At 43.9% G+C, this 20,057-nt stretch overlaps 1 protein-coding gene across 1 annotated transcript in view; it reads left to right on the top strand.

The window, feature by feature from the left end:
- LOC144762274 (ATP-binding cassette sub-family C member 10-like) overlaps positions 1–20,057 on the top strand; it is a 1,353,417-nt gene that overhangs the window by 1,180,034 nt on the left and 153,326 nt on the right. The window contains exon 18 of the mRNA XM_078647416.1: positions 9,267–9,427. Within this exon, the coding sequence (XP_078503542.1) occupies positions 9,267–9,427 (161 nt within the window). The remainder of the gene's footprint in view (positions 1–9,266; positions 9,428–20,057) is intronic.

The following is a 20,057-nucleotide window of genomic DNA, read 5'->3' as shown; positions in this document are numbered from 1 at the left end:
ACTTACGCTGCAGGGCAGTATCTTTTAATGTAGGGACTACTTTGTTATTTTTTTGCAAAGGTGCCTGGTCCGCGCATTTGTTTAATCTGCACAGCCGCTTTCCTTGGTGTTATCACCCGCCTCCACCACCCGCCCCTCGCTCCTTGTTTTTCCTGCTGTTGCCTGAGAGCGGCTATTAATATTGAAACCGGCTGTTGTTGGCAAACAGCGCTGTATCCCTCACATTTTTTTATTTGTCTCCCTCCCCCCCACTCGTCCAAGATCGCTGTTCATTTCTGCTTACGTCCTATGATAAAAATGTCAGCACTCTGGCTATTAGCTTCATACATTTTAAGCTAAACCACGGGCGCCGCGATTACTGCAAAAGTAAAGAAATAGAAAAGCATGTTTTTCTATTTCTTTACTTTTGATGCAATTGCGGCACCCGCGCTTTAGCTTAGGATGTTTAAAGCTCGGGTGCTGCCCACACAGTGCTGGTGACTGGCTTCAGGGGCCTCGAGGAGCGGCCAGTTGTCTTACAATCTGTTGCAGCCAATGCTGGCATCTGGCAGTGAGACCTTTAGTGATGACCTGCTGTAGTGCAGTCAGTGATAGTGTACGGTGCTGTGGACCTCTAGTGATGGCATGTGGCACTGCAACTTAGTGCAGTCAGCGATAGTGTACGGTGCTGTGGACCTCTAGTGATGGCATGTGGCACTGCAACTCAGTGCAGTCAGTGCTGGCGTCTGGCTCCAGGGACTAGAGGCGGCAAGCCGGCAAATTAATAGCTAGAGCAGAGTCAGTGCTATTAGTGCCTGTCACTAGCGAGCATGTTGCATTGATTACAAGCTCTTGTTCCCTCTGCCTGTTTTTGCTTTGTCCTGTTTTCTTTCTATATTTTGAAGTTGCCCGCATGCGTTCTGTACTGCCATAAAATCGGTATTCCAATGTACTTCATCAAGAAGGGACAGCTAGCGACAAAGTGTCTTCTTTGCAGCTTTCACAAGGGACATCTATCGGTGGACTGGTGCCATTGCAGCCTCTTTAAAGGGACACAATAGTCAATGCTGGCATCTAGCTCAAAAGACATGTGTCACAGTGTTCTGTGGTCAAACAAATTAATGCGATCCAGCAGACACTGCGTGCCCGCAGCCCCTCGTGCATCCGGAGCCCTGCATGTTGTTTTTCTGGAAAGGCCGCCTCCCGCTGTGACCACGCGTGTGGTGGCCTTATTGGCCAGAGGCAGATAGACCGGAAACTAACAGGCAGCTTTGATTTTCTTTGCCAATTCAGGTGCCACCTGCCAGAGTGGCCGTTTTAGTCGACAGCACCCGGCCCACATGTGCAGCCCGGTATTCAGGAGATCATGGGACCAGTCACATTCAAGGCAGTGTGGCAGGACAAGGGAGTCTGACTGCTGTAAACAACAAATCGAAGGGTTTTAAAAGGTATGTTAAACAGTTGAACAGGTGCTGGGGATGTGTGTCATGCCACCTCACTTAACATCTAGATAATAATTAGCTACGGATGTCGGCACTCTAAAATTTTTCTAAGCATGTAAGATTTGTAGTTCTGTTAATAAACCATTAGCAAAAAAAAGTAACTACAAACAGCAAAGGATTAGGTGATAATCTGTCGCCGGGCAGGTCCTTGAAAACTTTGGAGCTTTGGGGCTGATAGCGGTGAGATGCTTTCAGCAGATCATGGCCTATGGGAACATCGTTTTTGTCTGTTTCCTACTTGCTCTTTTAAAGGGGATATTTGAAACTACACCTTTATGAAGACAATACTAGGTCCTCGTTTACACTTACAAGAAGCATCAGATATTACCTTTAAGTGAACTTTGGATTCCAATATGAACCACAACTTTGCTGCTGGTGTGGACTGCAAGACAAAACAAAAATGAATGTTTCCTAGTGTAATGTAACTGGCGCTCGTTTAAAGCGCTCCAATACCTTAATATCAAGTTCACGTTCCATAAAAAGAACGGTAAAAAAAAGTACCTCGAGCTAATTTTTGGTTGCCCCTGGTGCATCAACACACTTTAAGTAGCTATTTAGAGTACGAATTGAACTGTACGTGGGTTAGGTACCAGAACGTCCAGCCTTCACTTGCCTCACTTCACTTTCCTCACCATTAAGTGTTTTCTATCTTCGTGTCAGGTTGTCCTGACTGAGCTTCCGTCTGAACCTGCCTGGTCCTGTAGAAGGACACAAGTGAAGGGATTTTCTGGCCTTATTTAGCAGGCAAGCTATGTTTTCAACTCCTCAACAGGATACTTTGCACATGATACCATCAATTTCACCAAGATTTATATGGGTTTAAGATTAGGATAAAATACTAGAGGTAGCCTAAGGAGAATGTAAATAAGCACAGGCCAACCACAATTGGTGAAATCTAATTAACACAAGTAGAATACATTTACACACTGAAGAGCCTAATCAAGTTAAGCCAGTATATAACATTGGCAGAAGTGCACAGATTGCCCACCCAATGAGCTATGATATTGAGCTGCTCCATGCTGATTGCTCTAAGTGCCATAGACTGTGCAAACGGTTTCAGATAGTACAGCTTTAATGATGCAAGCCATCTTGGAATAATCTTTTATAAAGGAGCTGGTGCCAATTGCCACTAGATCCGGTCTAGAGGCGTTAAAGAATCAGAAGTTCCCTTAATAATACATTTGGTGGTTAGTGACCATTTCATTTCAGACGTTTTTAAGCAAAGAGGCACGTTTGAGATATTTTTCTCTCTACATGAAAGTCATTGCTTGGTTTTATTCTTGTTAAAGTGTCGCACAGTCACTGTCTGAATCTGGTTAGTGCCCTTCCATTTCTGGTGCTTTGCAGCAGAAGTTTTAAGCTAAAGTTTCTCATTGCTCAAATGGGTGTCATTTCTGATATGTATATGTTTGCCTCGTCTTTATTGCTTCATTTTGCTCACGAGAAAGTGTCACTCATAGTCTTTGAAATGTCACTCATAATTACACTCAAATTAAAAAAATGTCACACATAGCAATCTGGAACCTTGGCAGCTATGCGTCTTGTTGCTTTTTCCCGTATTCTTTCTATGTTTTCAAGTCTCCCGCATGTGTTCTGTACTGCCATGAAAAGACATCAATAGGGTATTTTGTTTTATTTTGTTTTGAGTTCTTTTGTGGCTTGGTATTCCAGTGTGTTTTACTTCATCAAGAAGGGACACCTAGCGGCAAAGTGTCTCCTGTGCAGCTTTCACAAGGGACATCTATCGGTGGACTGGTGCCATTTCAGCCTCTTTAAAGGGACACAATAGTCAATGCTGACATCTAGCTTAAATGACGTCTTGTAACTCGCGCCCACTAAGGCTCAAGTGTTGCACTTCCAACGTGGGTGTCTTGCTTGACACACAAATGGGAACTTTGTACAAGATCAATAGAATCCTCCTCTTAAGCCCTCACAAGAAAGAATAGCACTGCAGTCAAAGCACTAACCGGGCTGTACAGGTCGCAAGTCAGAATTCATTTGTTTGCCTTCAGACACTCAGCAGCCTGGAGGTACATCACTGTCTGGGGAAAGAATGAACCCACTTTGGTATGTTTTGTATACACTAGATTGGCTCTTGGTTAAGGTGTAAGCAGCTTCTCAATACATAAGAGCTTAAGTGGCAGTGACCCACAGCTGGGTGTCACCGCCTTCACAATAAAATACACACGCTTGTTTGCCGCAGCATTTCTTTTTCTTGTGTGTCCTTTCATTTAAATAGTTAAATACATCAAGGTGTTTTGTAAGACAATATTTTGGGGGGGGTTTGCATTAGAAAACAATGCATTACTTTCCATGCAAGTTTTGTGATTTAATATGATTTAATACCTACGCACTATGTCATAGAAAGACATCAATAGGGTATTTTGTTTTATTTTGTTTTCAGTTCTTTTGTGAATTGGTATTCCAGTGTGTTTAACTTCAGCAAGAAGGGACACCTAGCGGCAAAGTGTCTCCTTTACAGCTTTCACAAGGGACTGGTGCCATTGCAGCCTCTTTAGAGGGACTACTTTGTATACTGAGCACGCTTAGTCTAATCCATTATATTAAGGAATACTCCGTCTGCAGTGCACCTCCCCATCAGTAGATATGTGCACAAGTAATGTATAATAAGCTGCATATCTAAACACTTATAAGGTTCCAAAGTGTAGAGTTGCGCTCTAGTCTTTGTACGTTGCGTGACTACGCAACGTGCAAAGACGCCCAGTCCCGAGCGAGGGCGCATGTGCAGAGTGGCCGCAAGCACTGCATGAACAAGACGCTTGGTGCTCTCCCGCGATCGTTATTCTAAATAAAGAAACCTCTTCCCCCTACCTCTTGGGACAGAACTAAAAAAAAAAAACGTCCAGAGGAGCTGGAGAGTCGCAGGGAGAGCGCGGCAGAAGTGCGAAGAAGTGGGGAGCACCCACCACGTGCACTGGGGCCGTAAGCTGCGGCAGCCAGGCGGAGAAGCACAGAAGGGGGTTGACATCGCCCCACAGAGGCCCTGGCGGAACTGGAAGACCACAGGGAAGGGGGAGCAGGAGGACCCCGACCGAATCCGACAGCAGGTGGGAGCGCTAGTGCGCCAGGCAGCCCAAGAGGCCAGGGAGCAGAACCGGAAGAGCAGGCCAGAATGAGCGCACAGGCGTCATCGCTCACAGCACCGATCCCGTTCTTGCCCAAACCAGGTGAACCACAGATGAAATGGGAAGACTGGAGGGAATATTTCAAAAATTACCTCGAGGCCCTGGAAGATGAAAATGGGGAAGCCTTCCCCAGTGCGAGGAGGATGAGGATACTCTTGCACAACCTAGGCCAAGAAGGGATAAGAGTATTCACTAACCTAGTGCCCACGACCAGACCACAAGCAGACGTTGACGTCTTTAAGCATGTCACTACTGTCCAGCTGTGTGCGTCTCCATTGATTGCTACAACTTCCAGCAAAGGAAGCAAGAAGCAGGTGAGTCCATAGACGACTACGTCGCAGCTTTGAGAAGGTTGGCAATGACGTGCAAATACGGGGCCGTCCAGGACGATTTCATAAAAGACCAAATCGTTATGCACACAACAAATAAGACTGTACAAGATAAATTGTGGGCACACGGGGAAGCAACGCTGAAGGAGGTCATAGCGATGGTAAAGATGGGCGGGAAAACCCGGACAGACAGGAAAACAAGCAATGGAAAGCAAGACCACGTGCTACAGGTGCAGAAGCCCGATGCACTCAGCCCAAGATAAACGCTGCCCTGCCTTCTGGGTGAAATGTATGTTCTGTGGCCTAATAGGTCACTATGAAAAGGTGTGTCCCAGGAAGGTGAAGAGACCTGCGGTGGAGTACGTGGCACAAGACCAACCAGAAGGAGAAGAGGATGAGCTGGAAGAAAATGACCTTGTGTTGTGCATAGAGGAGCAAGTGTTGGGGATAGACAGCAAGCGATTCCGTAAACCACAATGCGACATGCTGATAGGAGGGGTGAAGATCAAGATTGTAATAGACTCAGGATCCCCGTACACTATAGTCCAAAGATCGGTGTAGGAGGAAGAGTTCGAGCCCAGTCTAGGATCCAGATTAGAACCTCCAGACATACGGCCGGTGTCGTACACAAGCACGCCCATTCCCATGGTGGGGTATAGGACTCTAATGTTCAAATTCAGAGGAAGAACAACGGAGTGCACGCTGTACGTGGCGGAGACGGGTCCATCCGTGTTAGGGTGGATGGATGAAGGTGACCTGGGGATAAAACTGGATCCGGGAGGAGACATACAAGTGTTGATGACAGATCAGCAGTGCTGGCCGGACCTGGAGAAGATGATAAAAGACTTCCCGAAGGTGTTCGGAGGGAAGGTCGGCAAACTGGAGAAGTTCACACACAAAATCCTGCTCAAGGAGAACTCCAATCCAGTGTCCCACAAGGTGAGGAATGTTCCCCTAGCAGTAAAAGAAGCGGTGCAGCAGGAACTGCGTAGAATGGAAGATCAAGGAATAATCGTACCCATAGATAGTTCGGAGTGGCTGGCGCCATTGGTCGTGGCAAGAAAACTAAACGGCAAGGTGCGTCTGTGCGTGGACCTACGAGAACTGAATAAGTATCAGATTGTGGAGAAATTCCCGCTACCTCGCATAGAAGAAATGCTGGCCAAAACAAGGGGAGTGAAGTGGTTCTCCACCATTGACCTCACATCCGCCTATCACCAAATAGACCTGCACCCAACGAGCCGGAAGATAACATCCTTCATAACGCCGTTTGGATGCTATCAATTCCGCAGGATGCCCTTTGGTCTCGCCTCGGCCGCAGCGGTGTTCCAAAAGTTAATGCACCGCCTGTTCAAGGACATCGAGGGCATCCAGTACTTTCAGGACGACATTTTGGTGATGGGGATGGACCAGGAAGACCACGACGGGAAGTTAAATAAGGTGCTGAGTGTACTACAAAAGAATGGCTTGACAGCAGAATGGGAGAAATTTTGGCTGGGAATGACATCAGTCACGTACCTTGGGCACGACATAGGAGGGCGCAGAATCACGCCGAAAAGAGAGAAGGCGATTTGCGACGCCAGGGCCCCCAACAGCAAAGAAGAAGTGAGATCCTTCCTGGGGATTGTCGAGTATTACAGTAAATTCATCCAGCACTTTGCCACAAAAACACATCAACTGAGGCAGCTGATAAGAGACAAGACAGCGTTCAAATGGAATGAGGAAGCACAGAAGGAATTTGAAGAGTTAAAAAGGGACATAAGTCAGGCGGTACCACTACAAGGGTATGATCCCCTGGGTCAGACCATACTGACGACAGACGCTAGTGAGAAAGGACTGGGAGCAGTCCTAGCGCAGGAGAGAGCAGACGGAACAGTGGAAACCCTCAGCTTTGCATCCAGAGCCTTATCTCCCACAGAACAGAAATTTAGCGTTATTGAGAAGGAAATGCTGGCGACAGTATGGGCCATGGGGAAGTTCAGGCAATTCCTGTGGGGCACGAGATTTCGATTGCAGACAGACCACAAGTCCCTTGTCAAAGTCCTTACCTCTAGTGGACATGCGACTGCCATGCCACGCATACTCAAAATGACATTGAAGCTACTGGAGTACCGGTACGATGTGGAATATATACCGGGGACACGAAACAAGGTAGCTGATTACCTAAGTAGAGCTCAGCCATGGAAGAAGCTCCTAGCCCTGCGGCAGAGAATGAAGAGATGATAGCGGTAATGGAGGATTCAGAAAGGGTGATTAGCAAGCAAGAATGGGCCCAAGCGTATGACGGAGACGACAAAATCTGTGAGGTCAAGGAGTACGTGATCAGTGGTTGGCCTAAAAAGAGAAGGTTAAAGGAGGTGCTACAGAAGTTTTATGAAGTCCATGAGGAGCTATCGGTGAGTGACTCGGGAATCTCCTATACCGAGGAGACAAGGTGGTGCCTCCTACGAGATTGATCCAGCTCCTGTTGGCACAGCTACATGAGGGACACCTCGGCATAGTGAAAACCAAAATGAAAGTGAAGCAAATGTACTGGTGGCCTGGGCTGGACTTGCAAGTGGAAAGGCATGTGAGATACTGTGATCAGTGCCAAGGAGCTGACAAAATTCTGAAACCCCTACGGCCAGCTTTTGGCAAATTCGACCAACCTCGCAATCCATGGGAGGATGTCTCGGTCGACATTTTGGGACCAGTCTTGGACAACCAAGGAATGCCGAAATATGTATGTGTCTTGGTGGCCAAATACTCCAAGGGGCCTGAGGTTCACATCCAAGAAGAAATGGACTCTGAAACGGTAATAAAGTTTCTCACCTCGGTTTTCCTGAGGGAAGGGATCCTGAGAACAATCCTGAGTGACAACGGCCCGCAATTCACCTCCGAGATGTGGTACAAGTATATGGAAAGGAATGGGATCAAAACCAAGCACACTTCCATATACCACCCTTCGAGCAACGGACAGGTAGAAAGATTCAACCGGGTCATCATGGGATCCATTCAGCGGCCATCATGAAGGGCAAGGACTGGGAGAAGGTGATCATGAGTATGATCTGGGCATACCGGATTACCCCCACATCAACAGGGTTCAGCCCATTTCAGATCCTGAGAGGCAGGCACCCCTTCACCAAAGACAATGTGGTTTGGAGGGAAAAGACCATCACCAGCAAATGGTCTCCGGCAGTGGTTCAAAACAACCTGGAAAAGGCTCAGAAACTATATACTGAACATTACAATCGGAGAAGAAATGTGAAAGAAGCAGCCCTTGAAATAGGGGAGTGGGTGAGAGTAAAACTAGCGGTGCTGAGAAAGAAAGGAGAGGGCAAGTATAGCCCGCCTCTGCAAGTGGAAGAAGTGTACGACAGAGCGGCGTTACTCAGCGACGGGAATGTGTGGGCCCAAGACCGCATGGCAAAAATCAACAAGATCCTACAGTGGCCTACGCAGGAAGGAAGAGCCCTACAAGATCAAGGAGCAGAAGGAAGTGAAGGAGTCACTGCAACTGGTGAAGAAAGCCGTAGGGAAGAGGGATCTTGCGAGGAGGGGAGAGATCAAGAGATGCCCGTGGTAGAGGAAACGCAGAGAGAAAAGATGGTGACTCCCAAAAGAGCAGAGCAGAGTCCTCAGGGAGATGGTAGGGTAAGCCCTGCTGAGAACTGCACTCGAGAAGTCTCCACACTGGTAAGACGCACACGCGCGGGTAGAGTGGTGGTCAGACCCAATCACTTCAGAGACTTTGAACTGGGGAGATGTTAAACACCTGTGGACCCAGAGGACTCAGAGGACTCTTTTGTATCTGTATAAAAAGGGGAGATATGTAGAGTTGAGCTCTAATCTTTGTACGTTGCGTGACTACGCAACGCGCAAAGACGCCCAGTCCCGAGCAAGCGCGCATGCGCAGAGTGGCTGCGAGCACCTCATCAACAATCGCTCGGCGCTCTCCCGCGATCGTTATTCTAAATAAAGAAACCTTTTCCCCCTACCTCTTGGGTCTGCCTCCTCATTACGTGGGGGGCCAGGAGAAACTTCACATAAAGGTAAACACATAGATAAAATACATTATTATTTACAATGCCAATAGCTGTAACTCTCCCAAATGTGAAACCTATTGCATTGCAAATGCTTGTTGTACTAAGTTGTTTGGCTTTGTAGCTGGTTCAAACTAATGGATACAAGGTTTGAATAAGAACCCTCACATACCTATTACCACTTCTCTACTCCTCCTCTGGTTTACATTTCCTCCTCTAGGTCTTTTTACACTTGTTCACACTGTCACTTGTGGCATTACTAAGGTCTTTGTCTCTTCGTTTCTAAAGGACTCGTAGGCCTGGCGCTCCTGTACGTTCTCACTCTCAATAGTATGCTGTCAGATCTCATCTTCTACTTCACACTTACGGAAACGATGATGGTGAGCGTGGAGCGAGTTAAGGAGTACTCCACCGAGATCCCCCAAGAGTCTGAAGAGGAGGCCCTGCAGGTAACAATTTACTTGCTCTGATGACTGCTGTGTGACTTGTGAACCACTCTAACCCATGGGTCAACATTCTGACATTTGAAAAGACAATGACTGCTTCTGGTGAGTTGGAAAATAGGAGAAAACAGGCAGCCAGATCCTGATAACGGACGAAGCTGAGAGGGAGGACACCATGAAAATCTATGAGTAGAACCTGAGAACAAGAAGCAGGAGATAGAGCCCTGAGAAATAGATAAAGTGAACAGTGACCTAGGAATATTTTAGTCAGACCCTAAGCTTGAGAAGAGGATTTCTGTGCCTAGTTTCATAGAAATAGTCAAAGCAGTATCTGAGATGAGGAAACAAAGAGTCAGCCATCAGAGTACTTAGTGCAGGCCCTGAGACAAAAATTAAGTTCAGTTTTAAAGAAAGGCTTTCTTTATTTGGATATAAAATAACATCCTTAAAAGGAACACCAACAGCGATACACAATGTGAAAAAACTAAAAACTAACATCACATAAGCATGGATGGGTAAGTACAGGTCGGAGACATTATTCAACTCCATATTGTAAACAATCCACATAGCGTTAAACTGGCTTTAAAAGGTAAGGAAATTGTGTTATCAGTAATTAGCAATGATGGACTTGTGGACCAACCAACCGTCAGCAAATAATTACACATTTTAAAAGTGAGTACAAATAAAAATAGCAGCAACAATTCAATAGCAGTGAATTGTAAGAAAATACAAAGATAAAAAGACTTTTTAACAGTTTAAAATAATGCAATTTGATTTAGGTTAATGTCGACAAGAGGCGATATGCAAGGCGTATGTAGGTTGTGAGGCCTATATTTAAAGCTGTGTTTTCTGGGCTTAGGGCAGCAATGATTGCCTGTCTGCACGACCGAATTCCAACTTGTTCCACTCTGCTTTCAGTTTGCGTCTGCGCAGTTACATGAATGCTGGGCAGAGACAGACCACATGCTCCAATGTTTCAGCCGTCCTGCCGCACCCTCTGCACCATAATACATCGGACGTACGATGCCAGCCTGGCAGATCTTTTAGAAATTGCCAGTCACCGAGTCTAATGGCCATAAAACTAAGTTTTAGATGCAGGGAATACGTACATGCCAGGTAGGTTGCAGGGGCTAGATGCCCGTACGAATTCATAATAGGCCAAGCGTGTCTGCGTTTGGCAAGGTGGTTTTTATCAATAATGAGAGAACTCATTCTGACACGTTTCTTAACGGTGCTTTTAAACACTGACGTGCTGGGGTTGAGGTCCAATAGGTCACCCGCGGAGAGTTCTAGAATGGAATCTTTAAAAAGGCAACCGTACGAGCTCCCTGGATTTTTCTCGGTGATATCTAGCCAGACTAGTGACTCCAGTGAGCCTGGGTCTGCTTGTCTCAGTTTATGGCAAACATTTAAAAACGTGCCAGTACTAGAGACTTCATAATTTAGTAGGCCCAGTTCTAGCCTAATCTGGGCAGCAGAGGCACTTTTGGGCAAGCGGAGGACCTTTTTGTAGATATTAGTCACATGTTGGTTTAGAATCTTATTTAGTTTACCCTTAAAAGTCTCAATACCATATGACAGTGTCGGACCAATTTTTGCTCTCATAGCCTCTAGTAAAGGTGTTAGACTTGGGCCGGACAACTTTTTTGAGAGCTTTGAGAGGGTCACCTGTAAGGTCACAGCTTTAACTAATATCTCCTTACGTTGTTTCACAAAATTGCCCCTTGAGTCAAGATTGACCCCTAGGTATTTGTATGTACTTCCTACTGCTATACTCATGTTATTATACGACCATCCTCCCCCGGCTTTTCTTTTTTTACCAAAGGTAACCACTTGGGTTTTCTTTAAGTTAACCTCTAATTGATTTACGGTGGTGTAATTGTATAGTTTAGCCAGGAGCCTTTGTAAACCTACTTGTGTGAGACTAAAAAGCACTAAATCGTCAGCATAGAGCAGGTTGCTTATGGGAACTCCACCCATCTTTGGTGAGTGACTGTTGGTGTCTTCTAGGGCTGTTGGCAAATCAGCTATAAACAGATTAAAAAGAAGCGGGGCCAGCACACAGCCCTGTATGACACCCCTGGTTGTCCTAATTTTCCGGGAGAGATGTGTGCCGGACCCCAGCTTCACCTGAACCCATGTATCTGAGTGTAGCTGAATAATTGCCTCCAGGAGTTTTCGTGGAATTCCCCATTTCTTTAACTTTTCCCACAATGCTGCCCTGGGGACCCGGTCGAAAGCAGCTTTGAAATCAACAAAACAACAAAAAACAGCCCTGGATGTGGCACAAACTTTGTCGACAATTATGGCCAATGTTAATAAGTTGGTCATGGTCCCGGATTTAGTAGTGAAGCCTGTTTGAGTCATTGGGATCAATTTGTTCTCGTCCGCCCATGCACTCAGCTCATTCAGGAGAATGCCGGCATAGTGCTTAGCCTCAATGTCCAAGAGAGCAATTAGTCTGTAGTTAATTGGTGATGAATGGGAACCTGATTTATAAATTGGGTGGATTATTGCCCTATTGAATTAAGTTCAGATAATGTCCTAAAATACCTGAGCAAGCCCTGAGAATAGAAGGTACAGAAAGTAGAGATGCCCACATTCACTGAACAGGCTTAGCAAAGAAGCAGAGATGAAAGGTATGAAAAGTATGAAAAGCAGGGTGGATAGATTGTTTATAGTATACAGATCAAGACCTTTAAAATTAGGTAACATCACAGGAGATTATTAGTCCAGATAGGTGTGATTAGGATTGAAGCCGAGAACAGATTCATAAGAATACCCTAGGAAGGTGCTCAGAAGAATATAACTGAGGATGAAGTTGTTAACTGACACTGAAACATATCGGTAGTAAAAGCAACATCACACCATCTTTAATTTCTGATGGCATCACACGGGCAGGAAGGGACATCATACCATTATTGATTCTTCTAGCACTAATTACACCACATGGTCATTGACTATGATTGAATTCAGCAGATTATAGCTCAGTGCAAAGGAAAATAGCCATTGGTTATTCACTATTCTCCCTCACCGATACTCAATATGTATGTCACTCTAGATTGCAAGAGGTGCCAGTACCCTAATCCATCTTCTTACCCGATGCCAGAGATTACATTTCAGTTTTACCGTGATGCAGCGCTACTCCAGATTTTTCTTAAAAACCCATCACCTATTACCTGAAGAACTCAATTACACATTTAATCATCAGTGGGGCCCATAACACTGCGAGTCACTTGCACACACATTCACCCTACTTCAAGGATTCAGTGAAGATCAGAAGGAGAGCTGCTGGATCATAGCGAGTGTCTAAATTAAACGCTAATATTTATATTATATACATCTGCAGTTTAAACTCTTTTACCATGGTTTATTTACGAGAAAATTATTCAGACACACCACCAATATTTTGTCAATGGATCTGCTAGTAAAAATTAACTAAAGGATAAACAAGACCAGCTTAATTCTTCATTTATTTAATTTTTAATTAAAGACAAAACCTCCTAGCATGACCTATATTTATTCATTTTATTTATTCATTTAATCAGAAATAGCCTAAGAAAGAAAAAGGAGTAAATTCAAAAACATTTATATTTATTAGCTTAAAAGTTCAGGAAATAAGCGACATTACATTACCACAATCCCAGGACACAGACATCAGCATAGGACAAAATAGTTCCCAAGACCATCTCTCTATTCTTCTAGTTGTTCATCTCATAAAAGGACTCCGCACCCATTCAAGGAAAATTAAAGTTCAGAACAATTTCAAAGTCCTTACGCCATAGGAAAGATTCAGCAATCCGGCAGCATGTCGGGATGCAAAGATGAAAATCGGAAAGGAAGGGTTTTTTCTTAAGTCCAAACATACTCTTTTATAACCTTTTTCACTAACTAATCTATCTAAAATTTGAAACTTTTGGGGTCTTTAAGAGTTCTGATTGGACAAGTCGAGGGGTGGATGAGCATAACCTCATCATCTTATTGTTCAAAAATTGTGGTGTCATCAAATATGAAAGTCCTCTTTGTCTTTGCTATAGTCTGTTCACTTGTGTCCTTAAAATTGATATTTCAACAGTTTTTCACATGTCCACAATGCGCGTGTTCATTTTTGTTGGCAATCAGTCAGGCTTTCAGGGCACATTGTCCTTGACCCATTCCGCACAGGCAAAGGCAGCTCATGCTCTTCTTGAGCCCAGTCGCGCATGCGTACAGCACCACAATCTCGGAGTCACAAAGACGTCCATTTTTTATTAGGCCGCATGGGCCTGAACGGGAACTATTATAGAAACAAGCACAATTAAACGTTAATCGTTGAAATATAACCCTTCTGTTTACCTCCCACCACACTAAGGTAACCCTGTTAGTTATTACCTAGCAGATAAAGCAGCATATATGCGCGGTTTAGTCACCATTGTCCATCTTTCATGCCACAAATAAACAGACAAAAGCACATTTATGCCGATTTTGGTTAGGTTATAGCAATTTTGTTAATTATAGACGTAACGATATCACTTTATTAGTCGATTATGATTTTCAACATAAGCAAATTAGTTTCCCACGTGTACTTGTGTGTGTGCATTTTTATTCTATGTTGGTTAATTTCAAAACCACACGATTAATTCATGTTACTATTATGAGGAACTAACTTCACGAGGGCTACACAAAATGTTGTTTTCCACCTCGCTCCATCAACCGCCAGAAATTAAAGTGTAAATAATTGGGCTTTCTGAGGCTAGGTGGTCTAGACCTACATACTCTTAAACACCTTTCCACTCAAAAGTCTTCTTTCTGAACGTTGTGAGAATATTGGGTGATTCAATCAACCATGGGACAAACGTTATCCACACCTTGCAGGTTTGCCCAAGAGTGATATTTCCTATCCATTCCAGGTTTTCAAAATTTTGGGTATTTGTGGAGAAGTTAATGGAGGGTAGTAGTGACATTATAACACCCGGCCTCTATTAATTGAGTGGATAAACTGTAAATCAGATAACCTAAACTTGTTCCAGCTGCCTAATTGATTCCGGGTTGACAGCAGAGCAGCTAGCAGAACCGTGACTGAATCGAGAGGACCGTTATGGGCATTGATAGGGAGAAGGGGGGGGCGAGTGTGTGCATATGTGTGTGTATGTTGCATATTTGTGTGCGTCTGTAAATATGTTACTGTTAATGAATCGATGTGTGTGTGTGTTTTTATAGAAAGGTGGTACGCAAATATTTGTTGGTTTAATGGTGACCTTGGGATAATGGGGCCTATCCTGGAATATATAGGCTGCATTCTTGACCTAATTGTGGCTATCACATAATTGTGGCCAAGAAATAAGGTACACAATCCATCTTAGACTCTTGCTGTTTCACTGTCATGGATCTTACCATATTATGGACACCCTTGAGATAATTGTGGCTCTCCCTGGCCTAATGATTGTCATGCATAACAAATTGGAGACATTCTTATCATAACTGTGGTTATTCCTGGCATATGGAGGTGTTGATAATCATCCCCCTCTACCATATCCTTTAATGGTGGACCTGGCATAATGGTGCTGCCTGACAGAACCTACCGTAGACTACAGTAGTAATACCCAGGTTCTGAGGGACACAGTGTTACCTCATTATCACTAATGTTTGATAATATTAAGGGCACACCTGACACATTTATGGTATCCTTGGCATCCAGGTGATCCTGGGCTAATAATGATTATTCTTGAAACATTAGGAGCAACCTTACCCTAGTTTGGATATCCCTGCCATAGGCTCCACCATTGCCTTAGCATCCAATTGTGGCCCTGGCTACATGGTGCTCTCTTTGGCCCATTGTAGACACAATTGACATATGTGGTTCTCTCTGGCATAATGGTTGGCGTGGTATGATGAGTGCCTACCCGTGACATATTCTTGGCATTCTGGACATTTGTGACATAATTAAGGTTACCCATAGTATAATGTGGTCATGGCATAATGGTCTTATTCTTGACCTGTAGTGGGCATTCTTGACATAATCCTGGTTATCCCTAATGCAATGAAAGTGCTTCTCCTTGCCATATGTTGGACATTCGAAGTATTTCATGATTCTAAATATGCCTTTGCTGTAGTGGATCAAAATGTTTAAATGAATCGGAGATGCACTCCCTTCTTAAACTTGCTCACAGATAACTTCTCTGTTTTTTAAACCAAGCGTGCTGCAGAGGTAGCACGTTTGTCCTGAACTGTGCCTATTCTCAAAACTTCCTATCTCGAGTTACATCACACTCGACCTCTGTGCACTGTTACTGATGTGTTTCTTCCACCATTTTTAATTCAACTTTTGTAGAAAAAATCATACTCTGTTTTAACACTCATGTTTGAATGTGCAGTTTCTTAATAAAACAATCATCAATTCTAACCAGCAACAAAATTACTACACATAAACAAAATTGCTTCAATTTGAGCTTTATCCTTATGTTTCAATGGTCTCATCACCAAAAACTACATTTTAACATTTTCAACGATGCATAGATTATGGGTGAACAGACAACAACAGAAACAATGGAAAAAGCGGTTGCACAAACATCTGGATCAACTCATTTTTTACCCAAAGCAGCGGATTCAAGTCAACCACAGGGAAAACCAAACCAACAGGAAAACCCGTTGAAGCTGCAGAAGGAGCACGCACAAGGAGTCACAAACAAATGTAGTTATCAATATTTCAAAAACAGAATTAACACCCCAGTAGCTAAGGGTGTTAAACAAAGGTTTGGGGTTTGTCCCTACATATGATACTAACCTTCTAGAGGGTGAAATTGCATTATTTAAATTCATGAGGGTACTCAGATTAAGAAATTTTTTCTCTACTGTCTTACCAGTCAACCGGAAAAAGAGGAAGTAGAACTGTTGGAATTTCGGCCAAAATCCAAATATCAAGCGCCAGTGTCTCACAAGATTCTTGATGCTTTTGAAAAATCTGTGCGGAATGATCTCCAGAAAATCAACATGCATAAAGCGAAAAATAAAAATACTTCTGTTCATGACAAGAACATTCTAAAAGCCCTTCAAGAAAATGATAAAGTGATGATTCAGAAAGCAGATAAAGGTGGAGCTATTATTGTTATGGACAGAAGTTTTTATCAAGATAAAGTTGATGAACATGTGTCAGATGAACTTACATATCTGCAGTTGGAAAAAGATCCCACAGAGGAATAAAAAGCGACGCTCCAAATTATCCTCAATCAGGCTCATGACTTGGATCATATTTCTTCAGCAACCAAACAATTTTTATCTGTTGAATATCCTTGGAGACCACGACTCTACATGCTCCCAAAGGTTCACAAGAGCCTTCAAAATCCACCAATGAGACCGATAGGGACAGGATGTGGTACCATTTTTGAGCCATTGGGGCAGTACATTGACAAATTCTTACAACCTTTTGTTCAACAATAGCCTTCATATGTGAAGGATACTAATGATTTTGTACTCAAACTACAGGCTACTACACAAAAAAAATTACTTTTCAACATCATTTTTACTTGGCCAACTTTGATCTTCTGATGCTCTCAGCAGATATTTTCAGAAAATGGGGATATATGGTTGTTAATGATGTAATATAAACGTTTCTTTGAAGATGGAAATACATTACAGTTGTGTATATTTTCCTTCCACGGAATAACTATGCCCCTGAAGAAGGGCAAATCGCCCGAAATGCATTGGGCAATGTATTACACTTTCTAATGATGAACAACAAACATTGATTGTGAAAGAAATGAATAACTCAAAGAATTGAAATTTTCGAATAAAACTTTATTTTGAAAGAGCACAAACTTTAAAGGAAATTGTTTCTTCTGAGTGCTTTTGAGGACGTCATTCCCAGCTGGAATATCGCTACAAACCATCGCAATTAAACTTAAAGAATCAAAGATTCACACAGAAATTTTTCACTAAGAAACTGATGTCAATAATGCTTTATTGTTCCAAAGCTTCCATCCTCAAAATCTCAAAAATAATTTTCCATTCTCACAATATATGAGAATAAAAAGGACTTGCTCTGAGCCACAGAATTTGGAAACAAATTTGGAAGAACAATGTCAAAAATATGTTGAAAGAGGGTATCCTAAGGAGGTTTGAGATAAAGCAAAAAATCGCACATCAGCCTTTGATAGAGATAATCTACTGAAGCAGAAACCTAAGAAAGTGGTGGAGAGGCATGTTGTTGTCTCAAAATTTTCCACCAGTTCACAGCGAATAAAAAACATTGTGATTCGCCATTGGGAATTACTGCAAAATGAACCAGATTTTCGGGGGATATTCATCCAAAAGCCTATTTTTGCATTTACTACATCAAAGAACTTGAAGGAAATATTAACGAGTTTACCAGTGCAACAGAAAGAAAAAGAACATAAGGGAATGAAAAGATGTGCCAATTGTATTCATTGTCATAATGTAATAGTTGGGGCAACATTACACCATCCTCACACTTGAAAAACCATTCCATTACATCATGATTCAGATTGTAACTCTAGTAATCTTATTTACTATATAAAATGCCCATGTGGGAAATTATATGTGGGCAAGACTGAGGGCAAATTAAAAATGTGCATATCAGAGCACAAGAGTACAATAAGAAATCAAAATATCAAAAGCAATTTGGCCAAGCATTGGCTTGAGTTGAAACACAACATAGCCCAGATTCAGTTTTCAGTACTAGAGAAAATTAAATTACATGAAGGCATGGATCTAACCAGATCTCTGCTTCAAAGGGAGATTTACAGAATAAAACATTTAGCTACACAGGAACCCAGGGGTCTCAATGAAAAAAATTGATTACATTTGTTTTCTGTGATTTATAGCTATAATTGGCTATGTGGTATTGTAGTTGGAATTGAAAGATGAAGTTCTTTAAAAGTGTTTTGTGCTGAGCAACCAGTATTATAAAGTTCAATCTGTATTATAATTTGACTTCATTTTCATCCTTATTTGAGTTATTATTCTATTCATTTACTTTGAGCACTTTTTTAGATGTGAGGAGATCTGATGGGTAAGGCGCCCGCATTTAAAGTTCTGTTGTCCTTCATTTATGTTTATACATTGATCGCAAAGTGGTTCCGGTTTTACGGCATTTATGGTTGGAACGCGGTTCTCGAATGAAAGAATGATTTAGTAGTCCCGGCGATTGTTAGCGGTTGAACTTACGGAGAGGACAGTTTTGGCAGGTATGTGCGGTGGTTGAGCCAGGGTAATGGAGTAGTTTGGTGAGAGAAATGCCGGTCTTTAGTATTAGTACATTCATATATTCTTTCTATGTTTAAGGTCTGCGAGCAGTGTGCCACACCGCTGGTCGTGGCACCCAAACCCAAAGAACCAGGAGCCATTCGACTTTGTGTCGATATGAGACTGCCAAACACCGCAGTGAAGAGGGAACGGCACATCACCCCCACAATTGACGATATTGTAGCGGACTTAAACGGAGCAAAGTGGTTTTCAAAACTAGACTTGAACGCCGGGTATCACCAGCTGGAACTGGAACCCGAGAGCCGGTACCTTACCACCTTTTCGACGCATGTTGGACTACGGAGGTACAAGAGGCTCAGTTTTGGAGTATCGTCAGCCGCCGAGGTCTTCCAGAATGCCATCCGGGAAGCACTGTCGAGGCTGCAAGGCATCATCAACCTCAGCGATGATGTCCTGGTATACTCCAACACGCTCGAAGAACACCATTTACACCTCCGAGTCACTCTAAGAAGACTTGTAGACTGTTGTCTGACTCTGCACAAAGCAAAATATTCCTTCAATCAGGAGAGTGTAGACTTCTGCGGGTACACATTCACCCGTGAGGGGCTCCTGGTAGATCCGAAGAAGGCCGAAGCTATCTGGATAGCCAGCATGCCTAGAAACCCCACTGAGGAGCTTCCTCGGCATGGCCACATACTGTGGATGCTTCATCCCCAATCTTGCAGCCATGTCGGAGCCACTGCGTGTCCTTACGCATCACCACCATGAATGGGAGTGGTCGCTGGTGGCCAACAAGGCGTTCCAGGACGTCAAGGCGGGCCTTCTGGACAAGACTGTGATGGCCTACTTCCATCGACAACGCCGAACAGAATTGGTCGTTGATGCTAGCCCGGTGGGCCTAGGGGTGGTCTTGAAGAAATCCTCCGAGTAACCCGAGAGGACCGCACCCTCTCCCGAGTTCTAGGAGCCTTGAAGAACAATGGTTGGGCCCACTTCATGGACGGTGCTCACGTCCTCCGGCTGGAGGTCAGCCATGCCCGTCAACAACTGTGGCATGTTCGGAACGAACTCAGTGTGGGGAATGGAGGCGTTGTCCTGAGGGGACATCTCATAGTGGTCCCAAAAAGCCTACAGAAGAGGATCCTCGCGCTGGCCCATGTGGGTCACCAGGGAATGGCCAAGACCAAAGCCAGGTTGAGGGACAAGGTTTGGTTCCCGGCCATGGACTCCATGGTAGAGGAGATGGTACGGCAGTGCCATGCCTGCGCGATCACCGGAGGAGACCCAGCGCCAGCACTGGTGATCACGGAAGAACAGTGCAAGACTCTGTGGACACATCTCAGTGTGGACTTTGGGAGCTTCCCGGTCGGACGTCACATGCTGGTCATGGTTGACTCATTCTGGAAGTTTCCCATCGTCAAAGTCATCGCATCAA

This window comes from Lissotriton helveticus, chromosome 6 (assembly GCF_964261635.1).
Source record: "Lissotriton helveticus chromosome 6, aLisHel1.1, whole genome shotgun sequence".
NCBI classification, from domain to species: Eukaryota; Metazoa; Chordata; class Amphibia; order Caudata; family Salamandridae; genus Lissotriton; species Lissotriton helveticus.
This window is presented reverse-complemented; position numbering and strand designations above follow the sequence as displayed.